Here is a 27,500-nt window from a genome sequence, read left to right on the forward strand (position 1 = left end):
TGCAGCGAACGGGGGCTCCTCTTTGTTGTGGTGTGTGGGCTTTTCATTGTGGTGGCTTCTCTTGTTGTGGAGCACGGGCTCTAGGCACGTGAGCTCAGTAGTTGTGGCTAGCGACCTTCAGTAGTTGTGGCTCACGGGCTCTAGAGCGCAGGCTCAGTAGTTGTGGCTCACGGGCTTAGTTGGTCTGCGGCATGTGGGATATTCCTGGACCAGGGCTCGAACCCGTGTCCCCTGCATTGGCAGGTGGATTCTTAACCACCGCACCACCAGGGAAGTCCCTATCACAGCATTGTTAATTGGCTATACTCCAATATAAAATAAAAAGTTAAAAAAATTAAATTAAATTAAATGCAGATCGCAGATCACTTAAAAGAAGTGCAAATACTCTATCAGTGGCTTGTTTACAAAAGGAAAGAGAAGAGCTTGTCCGTTTGAGTTGAGTTGAGTTGGGGCCCCGGAGCCCTCTGCCTCCATCTCCAGCCCTCCCTGCCCTCGCCAAGTCCTGCCCCTGTGGTGGTCTCTGACATCCTTTCCTGAGACCCTCAGTATCTCCTAAACACATCTAGTAAACCACTGACCCGCAAAATAGAGATCAGGGAAACAGTAGCTCCAAAGAACATGTAGCTGATTCTGAGCTTAGGTTTGAACCCGTGCTGAGCCCAGGGTCACGCGTACAAGTCCACCTTATAAACATTACATTGTCAAGGCCCTAGTGGTTTCAGGGATACTTTTAGCAGCAGAATCACTCATCAAATGAACTCTTTCTTGGAGCCCCCATTTAAAAAACGATGCACTGACTCAGTGTGCATAAAAGGGATGTGTGAGTGTCAGGGCAGGCCTGGGGTTGGACCTTCCATTCCTCTGCCACGGCCCCTGGTTTATAGCCACGGAAGACGTTGGTGCTGCAGGAAAAACATGGGCTTTGATGCAGCGCGTGGGTTTGGACGCAGCCTCTGACACCTAACATTTTGTATTCCGATTAACCTCGATGAACCTCGGTTTCCAGCAGGATAAACTAGAGGACTCAACCTGCTTAACAGGGCTTAAGGGTTTCCAGGACCGGGTGGAACACATCCACTCACAGTCTGTGCTGGGGCAGGCGTGGAGTGGACTTTACTACAAACTTTACGAACTGTCATTTGTACTAGTCAGTGTGAACGGCCAGCTTACAAGTGCCTTGGAGAGGCGGTTCGACGACTTAATTTACATTCCATAAAATTTCACATCTTTTCTGCTCTCGAGAAAATCTGTTAAATGTTGCCTCTGGATTTTGGAAATCTTAAAATGTTCATTTTTTCAGAGAACTTTAAACTGAAAGCTGTGTGAAAAAGTGACACAGATAGCAGGAAATTATGTATGATTTAGAAGGTTGAGATGAGGAATTTTAAATACAGACATAATTTCTATGTAATTTCTTTTAGAGTTTAGTTGGGAATGTTTTGGATATCTGTCACCTATGTGCATTTTTTAGGAACTTAAGCTTTCTGTGACTTAGAGACAGTTTGGCCCAGGAATGGATGGTGGGGTTGAAAGTGATGGATCTTTTCTCCATGGGAACTGTGGGCGAATTTTATTTTATTTTTTATTTTTGTTTTTGGCCTCACTGCGTGGCACGCGGTATCTTACTTTCCCGACCCGGGATCGAACCCGGGCCCTCGGCAGTGAAAGCACGGAACCCTAACCACTGAACCGCCAGGGAAGTCCCCTGTGGGCTCATTTTAAACCTCACAGGCTTGGAGGGATTCATGGGAATTCATCAAAGCCCTCAGAACTTTAGTTCTTTATAAGAACCGAGTATGACGGTTATTTGAATGTCAACACAAAATAACTGGTTATGTCTCAACAACATGAACTTTCTTTTGTTCTGTTTCCTTTGACCCAGGAATTGCAACAGTGCCGAACACCACCTTTAACTGGAACACCTTCCTTCAGCGTTCAGGTAAGAGATGAAATCTTCTGGTAGGATTTTGACTCAAGTGCATCTTGCCAACTTGTGTCAGTTCCTTGCTAGGTTCACATGGTTTTGAAGAAGAGGCTGTCAGGGTCAAAGAAATGGACTCTTTGGGTAGAACAAAGGAGGGAGCAAGGCACGATTAGAACAAACTTCGCTTCTCCCCGTTTGCCGAGGTGTCATCAGTGGTCCCATCCCAGTGAGGATGGGCATGCAGCTGAGATGCAGGAGGAAGAGTAGTGCCAGCCTCTCTGACGCTGCTCTTCGGACAAACCTCCCAAACACCTAGTTATCATGTGACATTTGTCCTTATTAAGGATGCCAACCTCCTGTGTTCATTCGGTGTTACTTTATTAGCTACACACATAAGAAGTGACTCTTGTGGGACTTCCCTGGCGACCCGGTGGTTAGGACTTGGCGCTATCACGGATGGGGCCAGCTTCGATCCCTGGTCGGGGAACTAAGATCTTGCAAGCCGCGTGGCATGGCCAAAAAAAAAAAAAAAAAAAATGTGACCATTTAAGATGGAGATCAGATTAAGAAACAAACTTTTAAGCCACTTGAAATCTCAGCACCAAAAAGGAACTGCTATTAGTGTTTTGATATATCTTTCTCAACAGTTTTACATATCTATATTAATGCTTTTCATGCATTTATATATATTAAATTATAGCTGTATTAACCTATTATATATTTTTGTCTTTTAAAATCATCATGTAAATATATAAATATGTGATATTTGTATATTTATTGTAAATGCATAATATGTATGATACCTATATTATTTATATTATATATAGATTATATATAAATTATATATAATTAGGTGTGACTTTATATTTTATGTTTAAATAATACATATGTATAAATAATCATATATATAATGATTTTTAAAAGACAAAAGTAGAGTCAAACTGTACTTACTGCTCTAACCTGCTTTATTTATTCATTATGTTAGTAACAATATGAGCTAACTTATTCATTTTTAAAAATTTCTAAACTAAAGTAAAATTTACGTGGCGTGAAAAACAGACTTCTAGGGTAAGATTAGAAGAGTCCTGACAAATGTGTAAATACCCTAATCCAGACAGATCACACTTCCACTGCTCAAGAAAGTCCCCTCTTGTGCTTTTCCATATTTAATTCCCATCCCTCTGTAAGGGACCCCTATTCCAATTTCTGTCATCATCAATTCGTTTTACCTGTTCTTGAACTTCATCTAAGTGGAATCATACAGTAAGTACTTTTTGTGTCTGGCATCTTTTTTGCTCAGCATAATGTTTTTGAGATTCATGCATATTGTGTGTATCTGTAGCTCCTCCTTTTTTATTACCGAGTCCTATTCCATTGTATGGATGTGTCACACATTGTTTCTCTGTTCTCCTATTGATGGACTTTTGAATTGTTTTCCATTTTTACGTACTATAAATAAAACTGCTCTCCACATTCTTGTGCAAGGATTCTGGTGAATAGCTTGAGTGTAGGGTGGATACATGCTTAACTTTATAAAAGAAGAGCCAAAGAGTTTTCGAAAGTGTTGTACCATTTTACAGTTCCACAGACGTTGATGAGAGACCTCGTTATGGCACATCCTCGCCAACAATTGGTGTGGACAGTCTATTTAATTGTAGTTATCCTAGGGGATCATGAAATGGTATTTGATTGTGGTGTTGGGCATTTATGTATCGATATCTTCCTTGGTGAGGTGTCTAGCCAGGCCTTTTGCCCAAATGTTTTAGTGTGTTGTCTTTGAATTCTTGGTCTGCAGGAGGGTTTTGTGCTTTTTTTTTTCCCGCTGGGTACAAGCTTTTTGTCAGATACATATATTGTGAATGTTTTCTTCCATTCTCTGGTTTACCTTTTCATGTTCTTAAATATGTCTCTTGAAGAACAGAGGTTTTAAATTTTGTTCAAGTCTAGCTGATCAATTTTTTCTTTAATAGTTAGTCCTTTTGAGTCCTGCCTAAGAAATCTTTGCCTACCCTAAGGTGGAAAAGATATCTTCCTTGTTTTTTCCTCCAGAAGTTTAAGCTTTTCTATTAGGATTGTAATCCATCTGAAATTAAATTTTGTGTGTGATATTAGGAGGTAGGGATCGAAATTCATTTTTTTCTGTAAATTCCAGTATCATTGAAAATGTTTTTCAATGAATTGCTCTGGTTCCTTTGCTGAGAATCAGTTTACTGTGTGTGTTCCTTTGTGGCTGTATAAATCTACCCTTATGCCAGTATGACACTGTCTTGTTGTTGTAGATTTATGGTAGATCTAGAAATCAGGGTTAGCCTATGACTTTGTTTCAGAATTGTTTTAGCTCTTCTAGGTTTTTTGCATATCCATATACAAAATTTAGAATCATCTTGTCAATTTCTATAAAATCTTGTTGCATTGAATCCACAGATCATTTTAGAGAGAATTGCTTTCTTAACAATAATTTGTCTTAAGATCTCTGAACGTGATGTATCTTTCCATTTGCTTGGGTCTTATTTATCTTCATAATGATTTGTACAGGTCTTTCATGTCTTTTAAAAATATTCTTAAGGATTTTATTATTTTTGATGTGCTATAAAAGTTTTCTTTTTAATTTCAGTTTTGAATTTTAGTTGCTAGTATATAGAGATACACTTGATTTTTGTAATACATTGGCATTATATCTTGAAATATAAATTTATTGGTTCTAATTACATCATGTTTTTAATTCCTTTATTGTATTTAAAATTCTATAAATGTATCCAAACAATCCTTTTGGTTGGGAATTTAGATTTTTTAAACACTTTTTGATATGCAGTGATGAAAGTGCTAGGATTTTAATCTTCATATGTTTGCCCAATTGTTTTCTTAGGAGCAATTCCTAAAAATAGAATTGCTGGATTAGATTATGCATTTAACCAGAGCTTTCATACATCTTACATGATGTGTAAGTGTGTCACCTTGGAAAGGTGACATCAGGGTGCATGTCCATCAGTGAAGCTATGAGGGTACCATTTTCTCTACATGTGGTGCCATTGTGTTTTCTGTGCATGGTATGATCCAAACATAATTACGGTGTTTAAGCAAAATTTTATTGTATTGTACAATATCTTTAAGTGTAAAAAGTTTAGTTGTCCACAAATGAAGCCCATAAGTGTATGCTATTTGGGATTATAACTGCCTTACAGGCTGATCAGCCCTGTAATTCTGGTAAAGGTACTAGAACAGCTAAAATTGTCTCAGCAAATGCAATTTGAGGCCTAAGAAGTCATCTCTTTTAACCTGAAATACTTCTCTCTAAAGACAACAATACAGGGGTAAGATTAGGGGAGTTGAAGTTGCAGGTCCTGCTGTAAATCTCAGAGAAGAGAGTGAAAATGCAAAATCAGTGCCCTGCCCTCAGCAGACAGGAAGAGACCCCAGGCCTGTTTTTACTCCGAAAACTTCAGACAAAACCTCCAACCCATACTCCGTGTCAGTGTTCGCTTCCCTTGAAAAGAAGAAATTTCCAAACATTTGATTAGAAATAATTTTCCAAGTGTTTTACATCAATCTCAGAAGAATGGCAGAACTCTTGTCAGCATTACAAATGAACCCACACCATCCAATTGCTTTATCATGTCAGGAAGTGTAAGCCGTTATTCAGAACCAGGAGGCCCATTTTAAATGGCCTGTTGTAAGGTTATTCCATCTTCTGTATATCAGAGGTCACTGTTGCGGTGTAACTAAGATTCATAATTTCCAAAAGGAGAGTGATTTGTCATCAAGGTCTGTACCCTGATGGTTGCTTGTTTCACCGGTCTTACTGTTGAGTGATTAACGGAACAGCCAGGAGATTTAAAATACTCCGCAGACAACATCCCCTCTTGGGAATGTTGGCTTCAGTTTACTCTTAATGTGTGCAATCAGAGGCTGTAAATGCATTCAGAATATATGGGCTCAGGGAAGCTCCGGCGGGGACTGTGGGAGCTGACTGCTGGAGAATGGCTTAAGAGTTAAGATGGAGAATTCAGCGGCGTCTCAGGGTTTTATGATCAGGTGTCTGTTCTCATTTCTACAGTCATTCATCTTTGTCAACTTTCAGACTCCAGAGGTAGACCATCTTTCTCACCCATCCTCTATCTCACCTTGGCCTCTGGAGCATTCTAAACCCATGATTGTGTTTTGTCACTTCCACTCTGGGCTGAGACAGTGAAAAGAGAAGTTACAGTGAATTTGATGCAGACCGTTGGTGATCAAATACTCACCCTCTGGATTCCTATGAATTGTTAACCTTGAAATCAAAGGGAGTGGGTTGGGAAGGGCCTCATTGAACACTGAATATAAATAGGTGGGTAGCGGATTAGTCCCCAGGGTTTATAGTCACCTTCTTAAATATCTGATGTCAATTTCAGGGTTTATTTTCCTTTAAGGTATGTCTCGGGTTAGCTGAGAATGTTCAGTTATATCTCTAAGCCCAAGCTAACAAATTAACTAAATCTCCTTAGTTTAAAATATGAAGTCAGTTTTATGCCAACCAGATTCCATGATCAAACAGGTCAACTAGGAACAAATAAAGAATAAAATAGATTAAAGGCACTAAGTGGCATTGTTATAATTTTTCACGCGATGTTCTCATTAGCACTTCTGGTCCGAAGGTATGTGTTTAGACATCAAGATAGTTATCTGGTCTTTGTGTTTTCAGGTACATCTTAAATGTTATGATTCAGTGATCCAGGATTTTTGCTTTTAAATGCCAGTAAGTAATGCATCTAGAGTAATGGTGCCTCTCAGGCCGTCAAATCCCAAAACTGTGAAAGCTTAAACTTGACCCGGACACACCTTCTTGGTTTTTATTTTCATTTTATTTCTACTTTCATTATTTATTTAATTTTCTCTCTCTCTTCCTTCAAACTCTATTTGTATTTCTATATGGAAACTCTCATATGCAAAACTCAAATGGTCATATTTTCCTTCCTCAGGCTATTCCTAGGAAAACTCACTTGTTTTTTCACATGGAAAATTTGTGTCATTAGATCCCTGTATGCGTTCACAGCCCCCCAAATGAGATTTTTCAGCTAAAAGTCACTAAGTCTAATCAACAGAAGTTCTTGAACTCTTTTCTCCTTACAATCACGCGTGAAAAAAAAAACCAAAAAAGACAGAGCTGCTGGAATAGAAAACGGCAAAGAAAGTGGCTTAAACGTGGATCCGGTTTCTATCCTAGAACCAGCGGACGGATGAGTCACTTAGAGGATTTGGGAGCGTGGTGCTTAGTCTGTTGGGACCGCTAGGGTGCCAGACCATGAAATCAACACGTTTCGTTGTGGAGATAAAAATACCATTCTCCAGGAAATGGTAATATCGGAAAGACACGTAAATGGTTGCATTTGTAAGGGATAAGTTCCAGCTCTGACTTGTGCGAATCCCAGATGTGAGAGGAAAAGTAAAGAGAAGAAAAGTAAGCTTGGGGTTCAAATGAGGAAATGAAATCCACTAAAAAAATTAGGTAGGTACCTGCCTCACCTCCAAACCTCTAGAGGCCAGCACGTTTTAGTTCTTTTTTAAAATCTGAGAATGAACACGGTACATTTCCCTGAAGTTGGCCAAGGCCCTGGGAGAAGCTGAAATGGAATTACTTAGAGTTGATGCATCCATGAGGTCGGGCCTGAGACCTTAGTTGTTTGATCAGGACTTTTGAACTTCATTTCCTGAAAACGATATTGGTGTATGTGAAAAGTGCATGTAAGCTCTCAAACCCAAATGCTGTCTCTGCATTTAATTAAGAAAAAAAAATTTTTTTTTAATCCTAGAATAAGACAAAGCCTTTGGTTCTTTGTTTGATCCTATTCTAATATAGGTTTCTAAATTCCCATGACATTTGATATTCTGCCCAGGAAGAAGAGGGGGAAAGAGGCAAGAGAATATGGGATTAACTCCTTCTCCCTCTAGGGTCTGGTAGGTCAGGGGGGATCTTGAAATCAGTTTAGTGAACTGGGCAGCAGCACTTTTAAAAACTGAAATGAAATGGAATAGAAAATATCAGAGCGCCTTGTATGCAGTAAGTCTGAATGATTCTTTGAAACTGTACCGTGTCTGGGTGTGTCTGTGTGTCTATATGTATAAACACATATTTCATGTGTACAGGGTTGCAGTATAGTGTGTACATCTTACTGTAAGTCATAGGCAGAACATTCTGAAGATCAGTGTTGTAAATTATTGATTATTCTCTCTCGAGGTTGGCTTTCCTAGGGATCCTGGGGTGGGGTACGTAGAGGGCCACTTTTCTCCAGCTTTACCTCACCAGAAGGCCAGCGGGTCTTCCGAACCTGCTGTCCTGAGTAGCTAACACGTGTCAAATCGAAGTCAAGGAACAAAGTAGGTTTCCAACATGTACACTTGTCACAAAGCAAAAATAAAGAATTAGATGCAGCCTTTTTACCGAGACATCACATCGGTTCTTGAAATAGGGCTTTCTTTGGATGCCATCTCTGGATGCCGTCTTTGTGTTTGTTTTGTTTTTGTATTTACTTTTTTTCAATTTGGTAATATAGTTTCTCTGATTTCCCCCTCTTTTTGGTACTTCCGTGGTTCTCCTTCTACCTTCCTTTTTTTCACTCCTTTTATATAGTTGAATGGATATCCCATGTATTTACATGATGATGATGATGTAAGGAATGTGTATCCTTCTCACTGTATCACACCTGGAGACACGTAACATCACCTTCTTCCATTACTGGCGATTTTTTAAAAAATATATCAACTCTGTGTGTGTGTGTGTGTGTGTGTGTGTGTGTGTGTGTAAATAAAGCCATGTGCGCTGGGTTAAGGTTTCTTCCCTTAGTTAAGTGGGTGTCTTTCTTGGTTTCCCCAAGTCCAGGTGTTATAGTTCCTTTGTACAATAAGTTATTTTTGAGAAGGCACTTGTAATTTCTGTCCTCATCAAACTTCCCCTCACCAGTTTTAGCATTCATTGATGGTTCTTGCCTAACTGTGTAGGTTTTGGCTGTTTTTCACACCTGACCTTCCTTTCCTTGATGGTATTCTTCAATTTGTATCATTTTAAAAATTTTATTTATTTTGTATTATTTTTATTTTTATTTATTTATTTTTTTGGCCACACCGCTCAGCACACAGGATCTTAGTTCCCTGACCAGGGATTGAATCTGTGCCCCCTGCAGTGGAAGCGTGGAGTCTTAACCACTGGACTGCCAGGGAAGTCCCCTGCATCATTTACTAAAGAGAAGAGCTTGTCTCCTGACCCCAGATTCAAATGCCTGACCTCAAATTCTTCTGATCTCAAATTCAAATTCTGGACATAGCCTCTAGCTTAAACTTTTGGTCAAAGAAGTATTCACTAAGGTCTGTATTTCTAAGGTTAGTTTCAATACTGAAAATATAGGAAAAATATATAACAAAAAAAACTCAACATATCTTAATGAAATTGTCAACAGTTAATTCAGAGACTGTAATAATGGTTTAAGGTTTTTCTAAGAGGACATCTGAATCTTAACATTTCAGTAAAGACTTTCTCCAGTGCTGGTTATGTATTATTATTATTATTAGCTTTTGTGATTGTGTCAGAGTGCTGTCGATATATCTTATTACATTCATTCTAATTATATTACTACTCAAGACTTAAAGCACAGAGGGAATGAAATTATTTGCATTAAGAATTGGATGAATGAAATGAATGAATGAAAACCTTCTCCTTGCGTGATTTTATGTCCAATTACGTATGTTTGGAAACGGTGAAGTTTTAGGCTAGCTTGGGTTAATATTAATAATTTCTTTTTCTTTAATGAAGTTTTATAAAGAAGGCAGGGTGGCTTCTTTTCTTTTCCTTTTGTGGGGATCCATGCCGTGTGGCTTGTGGGATCACAGTTCCCCGACCAGGGATTGAACCCAGGCCATGGCAGTGAGAGCGCCGAATCTTAACCACTAGACCACCGAGGACTCCCCGGTATTAATCATTTCTGTTGACTGCATGATCTATGGCTGCCGAACAGACCTCCTCAACACATGGTGACTTAAAACAACCGCCATGGATTTTCTCGTGACTTTGCGGATTGGCGGTTTGGACTTGGGTCACCCCTGCTTCCACTGTGTGTGCTGGGCTCACTTGTAAGTTGGGCTGAGGCCTGACGGGTCCTGCATGGCTCGTTGGGTCTCTCTCCACCAAGTCTCATTCCTAAGGAGGCAGCCAGGCCTGACTGTAAGGCCAGCAGCATCCCAGTGGGTGGGGACGTTGGACACCAGGCTTCCCATGGCCAAGAGTTGGAAGTCACTCCCGCTCTGTTATTGATGCCAGTCACCAGGTCAGCCCAGCATCTAGGGGTGGGGAAATGGGTTCCACCTCTTGCCGGGAGGGACCACAGAGAATGTGGCCACCTGCAACTCGCCTTACACGACAACTTTCAATGTAGCAAACCTAAACCTCTTATTTTATGTATCTGTGGGCACGTATACATTACGCGTGTGTCCCTATATATAGACATATACGAACTCAAGAGGACATTCCTATATAAACCATCTTTCTAGTTTCATAAAGAAAAGATTCTTCCTAACTGGAATTGCATGGAAATATTTTCTAGGACCTGTGGCTGACATTTCAGTAATAACTGAGTCAGTTCTTATCACCTCATCCTTCTGCATTGCAGCAAAAGTACCTTTACTTCATTAGGCCAAGTTCAGCTCAGGTTGATTCATCAGGAGGAACAGTTAGTTCATGCAGTGAAATGAAGATAAAACTTAGGCGTGGGAGCAGCTGCCTGAGAGGTCAGAGCCCAGCAGCCTCGGAGCTGTGTCTGCGGGGCCATTGTCACCGGGTCATCGGTCCAAGTCCTCTTCGTTGAAAATACCCTGAACTCTTCTGTTGCAGAGATTAACCAAAGCGCTGACAATCTACACGTGTTTCTCCTGATCTGTGGACTCCGGCAAGTGAAAGACCCTCTCTATTTGGTGGATGCATTCTCGGGTATGTGTTCTCAGGTGACCCTTTGCCTGCGGAATTCCACCGGGGTCCCTGTCTTCACGTGTCTCTCCTTAGGACTTTGAGTTTTCTCATTTTTTTGGCCCATCAGCAGAACTGTTTCTAGATGGTTACTTTGGAAACAACCAGAAAAATAATCTCGCTGTGTAGTCATTTCAGTTGTTTCCTACTTTCCTGTGCCCTCAGCTTCTGAGGAAGTCATAAAACATAAAACAATAATGATAAGTCTAAAATAATTTTATCTGGCAATATTTTACACATGCCAATTTGTATGATACATCTGGAGTTTTGTTACATTGCTTAAGTTAATCTGTAGACTCTTCAGTATATTCTAAAATCCATATTGAATTGTGATGGCATATCCATCCTAATTACCTAATAAATTAGATATCTGAATACTGTGCAACGTTCTAGAAAAAAATATTTTCCTTAAAACCATAAAATGTCAGATACTTACATTTAAAATAATTATAAGTTGACTAATATGAATGTGAAAGCAAAATGATATGAAATCATTTATATTGTAGTGTAATTAATATTAAACTGATTTATGTTTTCAGCTGTGCCTTAAAACCATTTTAAAAGTCTTTTTTTTTTTTCTTTTTTTCTCCCCAAGAATGGCATCAAGAGGAGCCCAACATTTATATGGTTATCGTCGGTCCTGAAGTAAGTTGATTTGCCATAAGCATTGATCTCATCTCTGTTCCTCTTTATTCTTCTTATGTATTTTCTAAAATTAGTTTCTGTTACTTTTCTAACCCAAGGTTTATTTCTTTCTTAAGTAAATAAAGTCTGTTTGCCTTTATAACAATGAACACCAGACCAAGGTTAAAGATTATGAGGCTTTATAAGTCTTTACAATTAACTTATTGCTGCAAAGGGTAAGAAATTCTTACGGGAATACAGAGGAGTCATGTAAGGAAAGTCCATGTAAGTCGGTGTATAAGGCAAACGTTCCATGTGGTCCAGATCGTCTTTGAAACTTCCTGGAAGTGCTCAACGGACAAACACAGAGCTGTTCCTTCACCCGAGCACTGGATTAAGCCATTGACTTGCATTCAGGAGCCGAGTGGGGTGGAAAAGCACAAGAAATACAGTCTGCACTGGGGCATGTCCTTGCCTGTCAGTGGCCGTTGTCCGGGGAACAGAGACCAGTGGCAGGGCTTGGAGGTGCTGCCTGTCACTCCCCGGGACTCGGGATGTCCCCTCTCCCCTCCGGCAGATCCGGAGCAAGCATGTGCTCTGTCCCAGAGTCAATTCTAAGCGCTCAGGATGCAGAGGGTCTAGGTGCTGACACACTGGTCATCTCATGAAAGTGAACGCTGATTTGCTCCAAGCAGTTTGGAAAATAAGATACGCATCCCGCCAGGTGGGATGTAACACCGCGGTAACAAGGCCTTTTCTTTTTTCGTGGGGCTTCTGTGCCAGGGCTGCACGGTGCATCCCCTGTGCCCTACGACGGCTCACGCTTCCTTTCCCTTTTGCCCAGCGGGATGGCTGAGTCTTTGCATGTTCAATGCCTGCATGACCTCCCTGTTCTGTTCTGTAATTCCTCCTCTCGTGGTTTCCTAGTTCCCTAGGGACCCACCGAGCATGCAGGGGGGGTGGCAGGCTTTTCTTTCGAATACTAAAGACCTTTGGAAATACTACATTTACCTCGAAAAAGGCCCCCTAGCCTAAAAACATATCAAGGGCTAGAATCTGTGTAGCCACATTGGTTGTCACACGGAAGAAGAATCACCCCATCACCCATGTTCTTTGTTGGTATAACAGACACTCACACACACAGGCACGCACGTACCCAGGCCTGCACGCACATACCCACATTGCTCACACGCTCAGGGCCAGCCTTTTGATGGTTAACAAGATAATCCCTAGTGCACTAATGAATGCATGTTGAGCAATGAATGTTAAGTCCCATAGTGGCAAAGTTGTTACTATTATTATTATTTTAATTCTCTTTCCATCCTCCTGTTCGAAGAGCATGATTGACTGAAAAAGTTTTAGTTTGATGCTAAATTCCTTGCTAACCAAGAGAGAAGGCCTGGGGTTAGAGCCATGGCAACAACAGTTATCCTGAAAGAATTTAGTAATGTGGCTTTCTTTTCCATTGTTTTTACTTTTATGGTTCTGTTCTACTTATGGTGTGTGATACTGGCTTTCCAACGCTGAAAATTTCCCTTAAAAATGAATTGATTTCACAAAAAGTAGTAAATAAGCAATAGTACAGCTGGGGCACAGATGTGACAAATTGTGAAAGTACACAAATAGCCAAAGTTTGGGAAACAGTTTTTATCGAGACTCAATCGGCATGCCCAGTGGAAGAACTACCAAAAGAACAACGCTTGGTGGAGAAAAACGTTCGCAAACATCGGGCTAATGATGATCTGATTTCTCTGTTTGACTTTTTCTGTCATGTTGCCTGTTAAGGAAACCTAGAGGGAGGTGGCAAACTTCGAAGCACTAGTTTAGCACTAAATATGTGCCAGAAACCCTTTTCCAGAGACATGAAGACCAAGGCAGCATTTGAGCTGATACAGAGGTCAGAGAAGAGGGAGTGACCAGGACACGTGGTGCTTTCCTGCATTTATTAAGCATCTTCATCTTTAACTCAGTTGCCTACAGGTGAAGGATGCCATTTGTTTCATAAAGGCTTCCTAAGTCATAGTCTTTTAGAAGAAACACTGCTGTATTGTTTTCTACGTTAAACAATTAGGAAGGCTTTTCCCTTCTCAGGACAAAGATATTTATTCTGCCATTTGTTTTTGGAACATACAACTTTCCCTCTAACTTTAGTTTGCCTAATTTTAAAAGAGCAGTGAGTGTAAAAAATGTGTCTCTTTCCTCCTAATTTCACTGCAGGGAAACTTGTCCCTCAGGCTCCAGGTTGGGAGGCGGTAGGGGAGGGTGGAGACTGTGGCCAACTGTGGAATGAATGGTGGGCGGGGCACGATTCAGCCACAGCAAGGTTTGCCTTCAAAGATGCAGGCTCCCTTGTCAGGCTTGCAAGAGAAGCCACAATCCAGAGGCCTTTTTCTTTCTCTCTTTTGAAAAAATGCCTGTGTGTGTGAAATGTCTTATTTTTAACTGCTGGGAACTAATTAGACAAACGTACTTATGCTTGTGCATGCGTGGGCACACACACACACACTCTCTCTCTCTCTCTTTCTCTCTTTCTCTCTTTCTCTCTGTTTGCCTTGTTGGCCCTACAAAATGCATCTCTGTATTTTCCCTTTTGTAACTTCCAGAGGGAGGCAATCCAAAGTGGTTTTGAGCAAAGGCTGTCATGACTTTGCCTGTTAAGGATCAGAGAGCAGAGGGTGACGTGAGCTGGGCGAGGCAAAGCAGGTTTGCAGGGACCGTGGAAAGACGTGTCGTGGGAAGCTTAAGTGCTTCCGCAATTCCAGTGGCCCCTCCTCTCTTTTTCCAAACTAGTCTAATAAATCTCTGATATACCTGAGGACGGGATGCTTACTGGGCAAGTGCGGGTCTGGGACGAGTCTTGTAGAATGCCCCACCCCCAGGGCCCCCGTGGGACCGTTCTGAAGCTGTGTCTTCAGCCACCGAGCTGGTTTGCTTGCTGCAACAGGGGAATGAATGAGAGAAAGAGGAGCCATGGAAGGGCGCTCTTGAGTGAAGGGTGGCGAAGAGTTATGCCCTGAGGGTTGCTAGTCCTTAAGTTCGTTGCCATGAATCAGTAACAGTTCGCAAGCACTTCTTCCACAAGGCACTCCACTATCTATAACTAAAAACCCTCTAGGAAACGGGGAGAGGCATCCCTGGGTTGCAGATTTGCTGCTTAGCAAAACCAGCCGTAAGCGCCTGGCACTGGTCAGGCAGGCACACTCAGCGCAGAGCTTTACTGAGATTTGCTCACTTCTCCTCCACCGACCGACGGGAGAGACTGGATCTTCCAGATCTAACTCAGGGATGCAGGGATGCAGGGATGCAGCTGCCTTCTCAGCCTTGCACGGACCTGGACGCAGAAGCCAAGGCTTTGGACCCGACTAGTGTTGATCTGTCTTGGTCCATCCGGGCGGCTCTTAACCAAGGACCGCAGATGGAGTGGCAGGCAAACAGCGGCGATTTATTTCTGACGGTTCTGGAGGCTGCGAGTCCAAGACGAAGGTGCCAGCATGGTCATGTTGTCGTGAGGATGCTCTTCCTGTCTTGCTGTGTCCTCGTGGTGGAAGGGGCGAGGGAGCTCTCCGGGGTCTTTTGTAAGGACACGAATCCCATTCACGAGGGCTCCAGCATCATGACCTAAGCACTTCCCAAAGACCGCACCCTCCACCCCAATACCATCACCTTGAGGGTTAAGATCTCAACGTATGAATTTTAGGGGGGACACAAGCATTCAGCCCCTAGCGATGTCCCTGCCTTGTAAAAGGTCTTCATCAAATCTAAAGAGCCATTACAATAGCCATTACAGCAAACACCTTAGTGTCACCCTAGCAGACAGAATCATTTGAGTTTCTAAATTTCTAAGGCAGCACTTGGAATCCAGTTAGTCACAGACTCCTTCAAACCTCTTGTTTCCTTCTTGAGTCCCTCTTCCCTACAAAAGATTTTTTTTTTTTTGGCCATGTCACACCGCTAGTGGGATCTTAGTTTCCTGACCAGGGATCGAACCCCGGCCCTCGGCAGTGAAAGTGCGGAGTCTTAACCACTGGACCGCCAGGGAATTGCCCAAAAGACTTAAAACCAATATATGTAGACACACATTTCAGATCCTCCAGTAATTCAGATAAGGCTAGTGTCTGTTAAGTTTTATGTTTGTTTGCTTTTTCTCCATATGCTGGTCAATGTTTAAGAACGGTTCTGTTGGGGAGAGCGGGGTGGGATGCCCTGTTTTCTAACAGCCCTGTTTGCCTATTTCTATAAAAAGCTTTTACCACGGCCAGACAGCAAGTAAAGCCAACTCCTGCACATTTTACATAGTGACCCACTACACACACATACGCACACACACACACACCAGAAACAAGCTTTATCAAACAATACTCTTGCTTCATGTATTTCACACACTCTGATATTTTAAAAAACCTGTTCCATGTCTCTGCTTTGCTATTCCATGTCATTAAAACAAAGGTTATTTTTATTCCAAAATTGATTTCATGATGTGCTCCCTGATCTGAAGTTTGGACAACACTGACTTGGGCCATGCTTGATGGTGTGTGTTGTGTGTGTGTGTGTGTGTGTGTGTGTGTGTGTGTGTGTGTGTGTGTGTGTGTGTGGTGTGTGTGTGTGTTTCTCTCCATCCACTAAACATATTCCCTCTTGAAAGCCAGTGCCTTGGCTGCTTCCTCAGTGCAAGCTTCCCTCCCCACATCTTGGGCTGGCTCAGATATGCTTCTCCTGACCCCTCAATTTAAACAAGCTCTCCCCCACCATCGTTGTAAGATTTCCAAGCATCTATCGGTTTTCAGCATCAAGAATTCAATTTAACATCACTTTTGAATTCAGAACTAGGAGGAGACCAAAAGGATTTTACACTTGAAATTGAATATTTGCTACAATGTTATGGGTTAATATGCTGATCTTTTGGAAATAGATTTGAGAAGTGGGTCAGAGATCAAATCTTGGGACGCATTAAGATTCATCTTTTAACCATTATCTCTTAGAGCAGATCAAACACCCCGAGTATTACAATTATTTTTGACATCTACTGTGAGTACACTCTTCTTCCATTCATCTTTTTCTGTGTTAACTGCTAAGCTCAGTGACTGAATAAACTCTTTAAGTCTAAATTACACACTTTTGGAGGACTGTAGCCTTTCCAGGTCATGTGCAGGGTCTCTGAGTACAAAACTGCATTGACTCTGTTAGTTAATTATTATTAACTAACCTATTATTAGGGCCTATTATTAGGGAATAATCGCAGTGCGTGCAGCAGTGATTCCCTCTCTGTCCACGTCTCTGCGCGGAGCCTGGTCAGATCCGAGACCCCAGTGAAGACCTGGCTACGCAGCTCAGCCAGTGCCGCCTTGGATGCCGCATCAGTCCAGCTTCAGCCCGAGGGGATTTATGAGGAGGTGACAAGGGCTACTAAGACCAGGTTTGGCTGCATCCATTTCTTAGTCTCTGGATCATTCCCTTCAAGGTCCACAGTCCAGCGTGGGTTACGTCCGCCAGTTTGTAAGGAGGGGAGCAGGCACCCGACCCCACTTCCACCAGGACCACACGCAGCGGGGGGAGGTGAGGAAGATGCCCAGACGAAGCAGCGGAAGAGGTGAAACGGATGCCAAAGAGTCGAAGCAAAAACTCGGTGAGCACGGCGTATGCGGATTACCTGTTTGCTTTTATGAGTGATCAAACAAGAACTGGATACTTTCATAGGTCACTTAATGGAAATCAATGTGGCCATTACTTGTTCTTGTTTGTCGTCCTAACCAGACTGCATGCTCCCTGCGGAAAGGGGCCATGTCTATTCTAGTCACTGGGATATGTCCATGTGCCTGCAGCACAGTGGCACTCAGTAAGTATTTCTTGAAGGAATGAACAAGGAGGTAAATAAAATTATATATACATATAGTGGGAGAGTGAAATTGTCCACCCCAAAATGTCTCTTTGGCATGCGGATTATTATTTATTATTATTTCTAGCTGTAAACAATCAAGGCCCAAAAGACTCAGGAAGAACCTTTGACCCTCCCCCTAACTGCCCAGAGAATGTCGATGGAGGACCAGGAAGGGAGCGTCACCACAGGTAACCACAGTATGAACTAGGTGTGGAGACAGGGAGGAACCCAGCAAGGTCTGTTTGTTAAATTCCTCTCTGTGGCCCATTGTCTCTGCCTGCCCCAGCAAACATTTGTTCACCAAACATTTGCTTTTCCATCTCCATGTGAATTGCCTTCCTTCACTTTGAGGTCCCAAACCCCTACCCTCCACATCCTCTTCTGTCTTTAGCTGATAACTTAGTTTTCCTGGGTCTCTCCCATGTATACATGTAATTAAACTTGTGTTTGATTTTTCTCCTGTTCATCTGTCTCACGTCAATTTAATTCTTAGACCAGCCAGAAGAACCTCGAAGGGGAGAGGAAAATTTCTTCCTCCCAGACAATATACATACATATATATGCATATGTGTATATGTGTTCATACATATACATATGAAGGTACATATATACAACAATATACATACTGTTCATGTAAATGAACACGGAAGTAAATGAAGATATCCAAGCCTATTGAAGTTTTGCTCACAAACATCAGCATATTGCGTCAAAGGATGACGCAATAAGGGGTAATCGCTACATTAAATTGCAGCTGAGCACCATTTTCACTGCCAAGAACACCTTTCCCTGAGGGAAAATCACTGAGTAAACACCAGGGACCAAACATAATGGCCACATTGATTTCCATTAAGTGACCTATGAAAGTATCCAGTTCTTGTTTGATCACTCATAAAAGCAAACAGGTAATCCGCATACGCCGTGCTCACTGATTTTTTGCTTGGACTCTTTGGCATCCGTTTCACCTCTTCCGCTGCTTCGTCTGGGCGTCTTCCTCACCTCCCCCCGCTGCATGTGGTCCTGGTGGAAGTGGGGTCGGGTGCCTGCTCCCCTCCTTACAAACTGGCGGACGTAACCCACGCTGGACTGTGGACCTTGAAGGGAATGATCCAGAGACTAAGAAATGGATGCAGCCAAACCTGGTCTTAGTAGCCCTTGTCACCTCCTAATAAAGTCCCTCGGGCTGAAGCTGGACTGACGCGGCATCCAAGGGGGCACTGGCTGAGCTGCGTAGCCAGGTCTTCACTGGGGTCTCGGATCTGACCAGGCTCCGCGCAGAGACGTGGACAGAGAGAGAAGGAATCGCTGCTGCATGCACTGCGATTATTCCCTAATAATAGGCCCTAATAGTAGGTTAGTTAATAATAATTAACTAACAGAGTCAGTGCAGGCTGGAGGTGTGTCTGCCAGGACAGGGGAGCCCAGGGCCTGGACCGCATACAGCATTCACATTGGTTCCTGCCGTGTCCAACGGCCGGGCTCAGAAGGCAATTATCACACTCTTCTTTGGAATAGTATTGCTCTGCTTTTTGAGTGGCATTACCTTTCTGCCAACGATTTATAAAATAGGAGAGTAAATGTTCTTGTGTGTGCTTTGTATTTTAAATGCTATACATATGTTTCCTTCTGTGGTCATTCTTAGCAAGAACATTTCAAAAAGCGGGATCTCAGTCCCCTGTGAAATCTATCTAATCTTTCATTACTGTTTACTGCTGGCAAGTTAGTTAACACCTTTGGACCAAGATTGCATCATCTGTGTCAGGCAAAGTGTAGTCTTGCATGGCTGTGTAGTAGAGTGGTTGTGTGCTAGCTGGGTGCACTTCACTGCTCCGGGCCTCAGTTTTCCCGATCTGTAAAGTGGGTGTGACTAAGAAACCGTAACCTGCCTCATTGTTTCTTGAGAGGCCAAAGTGAGTGCATACTTGGCCCAGCGCCTGGTTCGTAGGCGGCATTGTACGGGCATTACATGAAAGAACTTTCTGTGCTGATGTTTCCTTTCTTTTTTTTTCCAATTTTATTTATTTATTTATTTATTTATGGCTGTGTTGGGTCTTCGTTTCTGCGCGAGGGCCTTCTCCAGTTGTGGCAAGCGGGGGCCACTCTTCATCGCGGTGCGCGGGCCTCTCACCATCGTGGCCTCTCTTGTTGCGGAGCACAGGCTCCAGACGCGCAGGCTCAGTAGTTGTGGCTCACGGGCCCAGTTGCTCTGCAGCATGTGGGATCTTCCCAGACCAGGGCTCGAACCCGTGTCCCCTGCATCGGCAGGCGGACTCTCAACCACTGCGCCACCAGGGAAGCCCGATGTTTCCTTTCTTTGTTGACATGCTAGAATTCTGTTTTAGCTGCAGAATGGTTTAAGGCATTGGTTTTCTCTTAAAGCTTCTTTGATCTCTTGGTCCAACCATCTCGGCAAAGCATGTGGTTTCTGCTTGCGGGGGTGGGGGCCTGGAGTGGGTGCATTTTCTGATAACTCTTTGGTAAGCAGTGTGGTAGGAACATTCAGCTCCAGCATGACAGCTTAATGACTTTCCACCATAATTTCGTATATCAAAGATGATTTTCCTTAAGCCTGGGAGTTGAGACAATATACTTTGCTGGAAAGTAAATAAGCTCAGAAGGAGGAAATGAGAATTTTCTTTGCTACTTGCAGTGTTTTCACTTTTTAAAATTTCATAACATGTGCTTTCATTAAATAAAAATATCTACTCTTCTTTTTTCCTTGCCTTGTGTTTTGTTCCCCTTGGCTTCACTAAGAGATTTGAAAATGAACTGATGCAGAAGACACACCCAGAAAAGTTTAATGCAGTTTGTACTTTCAACTTGAAACTTGCTGTTGTTATACCTTCAAAATTTTAGTTAAAGGGTTAGGTATTTCAGCTGTCTTGTAAAAAAAATTTTTTTCCCTTCATGAATTCTTTTCCCCTAAATAGTTAATCATGAGAGCAGAAAAGTATTAAAAAAATTAAAAACAACGGGGCTTCCCTGGTGGCGCAGTGGTTAAGAACCTGCCTGCCAATGTAGGGAACACGGGTTCGAGCCCTGGTCCGGGAAGATCCCACATGCCGCGGAGCAACTAAGCCCGTGAAACACAACTACCAAGCCTGCGAGCCACAACTACTGAAGCCCATGTGCCTAGAGCCCGTGCTTCACGACAAGAGAAGCCACCGCAATGAGAAGTCCACGCACCACAACGAAGAGCAGCCCCTGCTTGCCGCAACTAGAGAAAGCCCGTGCGCAGCAACAAAGACCCAATGCAGCCAAAAATAAATAAAATAAATTTATTTTAAAAAAATTAAAAACGAAGAATTTCTAAGTAAAATTTATCACAAGTAAAACATGCATGTCAGAATTAATGTGTATTGCCAAAAGAAGCCTTTCATTGCACTGTTTATCTTTTCATGACAGGATGTTAGGGTTATAATGCAATTCATTGGTTTAGGATAATTTGAATGAAAAGGATCAGAAGTGGGAAATGGAAAGGTAGAGCCAGTATAGAACTAGCATGACCTTGGGAGGAAAATGAACATGTCTAAGGAGAAGAGATGGACAAGTACCCCAAAAAGTAGGCCCGCTTTTGGTGGGAGTTTGGGAGGAGATGTTACTTCTGGTTTGGATAACTGGGCAAAGTTTCTCCGAAAGGTGACATTTGTCTGTGCCTTGGGGGGTGAATGGGTTTTAGGGATGGAGGGTAGCATTCCTGGTGGAGAGGAAGACATGCAATTAGGAGAGAGGTGAGAAGTGGAGAGTAAAGGTTACGGAGTCCTTGCTCATACTGCTTGCCGCACAACAGGCCAGTAAATCAAGAAACGAGTAGCTGGGGCAAGGAACAGCAACTTTATTTGGAAAGCCAGCAGACCGAAAAGATGGTGGCCTAGCGTCCCAAAGAACCATCTTCCCTGAGTTAGAATTCAGGCTTCTTTTATACTAAAAGGGGAGGGGGTGTGGCTGGTTGTCACAAACTTCTTGGAATCCTTTGTTCTTGCAGCTGTCCGTGAAAGTCAGATCATGCTGTTCCTGTAAACTTCCAACAAGACAAATGTTCTCTGTTCTGCAGCTTTTTATCTCCATATGAATGGAAAAGTGTTACAGCTTTAAGAATGGGCTCTTGTATGTTTCAGGCTACAGGCAACATTCTTAACTTGTAGCAAAAGCAGTAGAATACAAAAGTTAAAGTAAAAGAAACAGATCCAATATGGAGTCAGATTTGTTCTTCCCTGTTACATAAATAAGTAAGTAGGGAGGGGTTCCATAACCCACATGTGCTTTGTATAAACTATATGATAAAAATCCTTTGAGTAGAAACCAGAGGGGCAGTGGAACTTGGGTAAGAGTGCCATCTCCAGAGTCAGACTGCCTGAGTTTGACTCCTGCCCCAGCACCTTCCTAGCTGTGTGATCCTGGCTAAGTTACATCAGCTCTCTGAGCTCCAGTGTCCTCCCTCCTAAAGTGGGGATAATGATTGCAGGATTGTTGGCAAGAAGTAATGCACACATAGGACTTGGCGTAGCTTAGGCCCAGAGTAAGCAGCGAGTGAGTACTGACTGTTAACAACAGCAGTAAGCAATAAATCGTGCATGGCTTTGAGTTTATTCTTTAAAGATCTTTCTAGCAATAGCATTGTGTTTGTAGCTCCTTGTGTCCCTCTGTAACCCCACTGTTGCCCCTAGCTTGCAGAGCTCCAGCCTAAGGACAAGGGGGCTGAGTAAGGAGGTCTCTGTACAGTGGCTCCTGCAAAAATGACTGCCTGCAAGTCCACGGAGGGTGAAGCCCCCAGGAAGCAACTGACTACAAAAGCCTCTTGCGAGACTTCTCCCTGAAGACCTAAAGAGACATTTCTCCAAAGAAGGCATACAGATGGCCAACAGGTACATGAAAAGATGCTCAACATCGCTAACTATTAGAGAAATGCAAATCAAAACTACAATGAGGTATCACCTCACACTGGTCAGAATGGCCATCATCAAAAAGTCTACAAATCGTAATGCTGGAGAAGGTGTGGAGAAAAGGGAACCCTCCTACACAGTTGGTGGGAATGTAAGCTGGTGCAGCCACTACGGAGAACAGTATGTAGGTTTCTTAAAAAGCTAAAAATAGAGCTACCACATGATCCAGCAATCCCACTCCTGGGCATGTATCTGGAAAAAGCTATAATTCAAAAAGGTACATACACCCTTATGTTCATAGCAGCACTGTTCACAATAGCCAAGACATGGAAACAGCCTAAATGTCCATCGACAGATGAATGGATAAAGAAGATGTGGTATATATATACAATGGAATATTATGCAGCCATAAAAAAGAACGAAATAATGCTATTTGCAGCAACATGGATGCAACTAGAGCTTATCATACTAAGTGAAGTAAGTCAGACAAAGACAAATATCATATGATGTCCCTTATGTGTGGAATTAAAGTATAACACAAATGAACTTATTTTCAAAACAGAAATTAACTCAGACACAGAGAACAGACTTGTGGTTGCCGGGGCGGGCGAGGGCGGGGAGTTGGGGGGTGGAGGAGGGATGGAGTAGGAGGTTGGGATTAGCAGATGCCAACTATTACATATAGAAGGGATAAACAACAAGGTCCTACTGTAGAGCACAGGGAACTGTGTTCAGTATCTTGTGACAAACCATCATGGAAAAGAACATGAAGGTTACATATATATACATATATATATATATATATATATATATAACTGGATCACTTTGCTATACAGCAGAAATTAACACAACATTGTAAATCAACAATACTTCAATAAAATAAAATAAAAAGAGTGCACCCTGTACTGGAGAGGTGAGGAAACTCATCGTTACAGGACTGTAGCAGCTTGCGGAAAAAAAGACGTTATCACGTCCACTGAACTTCTGATTGGCAGGCGTTCCTTCCCGTGTCTGGTGCGAGAAATTGCTCAGAACTTCCAAACAGATCTGCACTTTCAGAGTGCAGCTACCCGTGCTTTGCGAGAGGCCAGCAAGGCCCGTCTGGTTGTCTTTCTGGAAGACACCAGCCTGTGTGCGATCCACGCCCAACGTGTAATAGTTAGGCCAAAGGACGTCCAGCCAGCATTCTGCTTACACCGAGAACATGCTTAAGACGACTCAGATGGGAAACCTTTCATTGTTTAAAAACAATTCTCTTCTTGTTTGATAGTTCTGAACGTTAGATTTTTTCCCCCCCCAATGGATGCAAAAGGTACCTAAGTGTATGATTGTTGAGTGGAAAAATAGAGGGCAGAAATCAGGGATTGGCAGTTTTTCCATGTTCATTTTGTACGTGAATTTTTTTTAAATTATTATTTATTTATTTATTTATGGCTGTGTTGGGTCTTCATTTCTGTGCGAGGGCTTTCTCCAGTTGTGGCAAGCGGGGGCCACTCTTCATCGCGGTGCGCGGGCCTCTCACTATCGCGGCCTCTCTTGTTGCGGAGCACGGGCTCCAGACGCGCAGGCTCAGTAGTTGTGGCACACGGGCTTAGTTGCTCCGCGGCATGTGGGATCTTCCCAGACCAGGGCACGAACCCGCGTCCCCTGCATCGGCAGGCAGATTCTCAACCACTGCGCCACCAGGGAAGCCCCTGTATGTGAATTTTTAATGTAAAAACAGAGACAGTAATTCAGGTCATAATGTTTCAGCAAACAAGTTTCAGAAGTTGAATTTTATAAAAATTATAAATCAACCTGTTAAAATATTCTGGATAATGCCAGCATTTGGATTTTCTTAAAGCAAGTAAATTTCTGTTTTTAAAAATTTTTATTGAAATATAGTTGATTTGCAATGTTGTGTTAGTTTCAGGTGTACAGCACAGTGGTTCAGTTATACATATATACATACATGTATCTCTATTCTTTTTTAGATTCTTTTCCATTATAGATTATTACAAGATATTGAGTATAGTTCCCCGTGCTATAAAGTAGGACCTTGTTGTTTACCTATTTTATATATAGTAGTGTGTATCTATTAATACCAAACTCCTAATTTATCCCTCCCCTCCTCCCTTTCCCCTTTGGTAACCATAGTTTTGTTTTCTATGTCTGTGAGTCTATTTCTGTTTTGTAAATAAGTTCGTTTGTATCATTTTTTTAGATTCCATATAAAGCGATATCATATGATATTTAAAACAAGTAAATTTCCAGCTGATGGCAACTAAATGGTCTTTGCAGCATTTTAATCATACAGTAGATTCCATCCATTCACTACACTTTTCTGAGTTGCTTTACATACATGTGTTTAGTGGTTTGTGTCTTCTGTACTGTTCCTGCAAGTTTGTTATTAAAATAAATTAAGCTATAAAAAAAGTCTAGGAATAATTTCAATTTCTTTAGGCATCCAGATTTGCTGTGTTCGCCGTCAAAGTGATGTCATGATCTCGGGGATGTAAGTGTGCTTTGCATTTCTGGTTCCTTGGGATACATCTCAGGCGTATGAGTAGTTTGAAGGATTTGGGGTTACACGCACACACAGCATTTCCTTGCCAAATGGAACTTAAATGAAGTTTCTGGAAAACACAAAATTATTCAGTTAGTATGATAAACTCTCTAGGGATATCATATTCATTAAACTGACTTGGTTTGTAATTCCTGGTACCTACTGGTGAAGTGTGAATGAGAATAGAAATTGAATCTGCTTTCACTTCTAAGCTCATCAGCAGTAACAGGACAAGCCGGCAGACACTGCCTTCGTAAAATGTGTTTACACCCTCATCTGCCTCTATCTTTGAAGACACGTTTAGAATTTTGTCTTACACGTGCATATATTTAAGAATATTTTGTCAGTTATTTTAAAATTGTTTTCATTGTTAATAAAACCAGTGGAGGGGTGGTGCAGGGCAAAACCAGTCTATTGATTGTTTCATTGAAGAGTTTGCAGTTGGATGAACCAGATGTGATAAATATCTTCTGCAGCTCCATCCTAACTAGGCTTTATAGGAACACTGTGACAGATGGAAAAGTATCCCTTAAGATCCTCTTGGTACCTCAGTAAGTAAATTTACCTGAGAAGAGCTCATTGTGCACAAAGAGTATTGTAGTTTGGCTTCTGATGGTTGGGAATAAGGTGTGCTCCTCCGTGGATACGATGCCTACCTTCAGGTGTTCAGGTGTCTTTCTCTTGCTGAGAAGTGTGGCAGTGTCACTGGGAACGTACACATTTGAGATTAAGTGTATACACATTTTTGTATTAGTGGTGCAATCTGCAGCTTTCATTCTTATTCTTTTTAGAAGGGCTTTGATATTTAACTGTGTTCTTCTACTACTTGTATAGCAGTTACTATGTCTCAGAAATAGTTGTAAGCGCTGAACGTGTTTCTCGTTTTACGAGATGAAGAACCCAAGGCCCAGAGACGTGCATTAATGTGTGCACGGCTGTGTGGCTAGTGGCTGGTTTTGGGGGTGACTTCACCCGGGCGATCTGTCTCCAGAGCCCCTCTCAGCCTGTACCGCCTCTCTCTCTGGCCTCTGGATATCTACACACAAGTTTGCTTAAAAACACATGGTGTCAAAAATGTTGGTATAGCGGATCAGCTTGAAAACACTGCTATTAATTTTTGCATTAATTCAACAAACATATTGACCACCAGGGATGCAATAGGACAAAACACGGTGCCTGTCCCAAAGGACACATTTCCTCCAGATGTGAAATAGGAGTGAAACGCAGACTCAAGCATATTCGATTGTAACTAATTAAAAAGTTGGACTTGGTTTTTTAATTAATTTATTTTTTATTTTTGGCCGGGTTGTGTCTTCGTTGCTATGTGCGGGCTTTGCTCTAGTTGCGGCGAGCAGGGGCTACTCTTCGTTGCAGTGCGCGGGCTTCTCATTGCGGTGGCTTCTCTTGTTGCGAAGCATAGATTCTAGGCTCATGGGCTTCAGTAGTTGTGGCTCGCGGGCTCAATAGTTGTGGCTCGCGGGCTCTAGAGCGCAAGCTCAGTAGTTGTGGTGCACGGGCTTAGTTGCGCCGTGGCATGTGGGATCTTCCCGGACCAGGGCTCGAAGCCCTGTCCCCTGCGTTGGCAGGCGGATTCTTAACCACTGTGCCACCAGGGAAGACCTGGACTTGGCTTTTTAAAACTTGAAATATAATTCATATGCCATAAAATGCGCCATTTTAAAGTATATAATCCAGTGGTTTTCAGTATAGTCACAAAGTGTTGCTACCATCACTCCTATCTAATTCTGGAACATTTTCATCACCCCCTCAAAAATCCCACACGCATTAGCAGTCATTCCCCATTTTCCCCACCCCCCCGTCCCTAGCAACTACTACTCTACTTTCTTTCCCTATGGAATTGTCTATTCTGGACATTTCACATGAAAAGACCACAATGTATGGCCTTTTGTATCTGGCTTCTTTCACTTAGCATCATGTTTTCAAGGTTCATCCACGTTGTCGCATAAATCAGTCCTTCATTCCTTTTTGTGGCTGAATAATATTTCGTTGTATGGACAGACCACATTTTGTTTCCCATGTGTCAGCTCATGGATGTGCCCTTGGCTTTAAAATTGTGTGTCTGGGAAGGCTCCCTGTTAGAAATAAAATTTTAATGTGGTCAGATCCTTTGTCTTAGAGGTACCAAGGGTTCCAACTCCTTCTGCCTCAAAGGTTTTATGACAAAATCCACCACTGTAATGAACCCGACAATCCTTTCAGTGAAGTGTTGTGTTGTCAGATTTTCCCTTGACGATAAATGACTTCTGTTTCAAGACCTTGAGTTGGGTGGATGGCTCTTGCGCTTTTGTACCTGGGGCTTCACCAGGCTCTTATCTTACAGGCCAAACAGGAAACAGGAATACAGTTGGCCCCCTGTATCTGTGGGTTCTGCATTTGTGGATTCAACCAACCATGGATTGAAAATATTCAGGAAAAAAAATTCCAGAAAGTTCCAAAAAGCAAAACTTGAATTTGCTGTGCATTGGCAACTATTCCATTGCATTTATATTATATTCGTATTATAAGTAATCTAGAGGGATTTAAAGTATATAGGAGGGTGTGCGTAGGTTATATGCAAGTACTACACCATCTTATATAAGGGACTTGAGCATCCGTGGATTTTGGTATCTGAAGGGGTCCTGGCACCAACCCCCTGTGGATACTGA

At 42.3% G+C, this 27,500-nt stretch overlaps 1 protein-coding gene across 7 annotated transcripts in view; it reads left to right on the forward strand.

The window, feature by feature from the left end:
• Positions 1 to 27,500, forward strand: part of GLT1D1 (glycosyltransferase 1 domain containing 1) — a 169,597-nt gene that overhangs the window by 52,032 nt on the left and 90,065 nt on the right. For all 7 annotated transcript variants that reach the window (XM_082418300.1, XM_082418305.1, XM_082418303.1 and 4 more), the window contains 3 exons: positions 1,883 to 1,939; positions 10,779 to 10,874; positions 11,506 to 11,555. In XM_082418300.1, coding sequence (XP_082274426.1) covers positions 1,883 to 1,939; positions 10,779 to 10,874; positions 11,506 to 11,555 — 203 coding nt within the window. The remainder of the gene's footprint in view (positions 1 to 1,882; positions 1,940 to 10,778; positions 10,875 to 11,505; positions 11,556 to 27,500) is intronic.

Source organism: Balaenoptera physalus (assembly GCF_965194825.1).
Source record: "Balaenoptera physalus genome assembly, chromosome: 12".
NCBI lineage: Eukaryota > Metazoa > Chordata > Mammalia > Artiodactyla > Balaenopteridae > Balaenoptera > Balaenoptera physalus.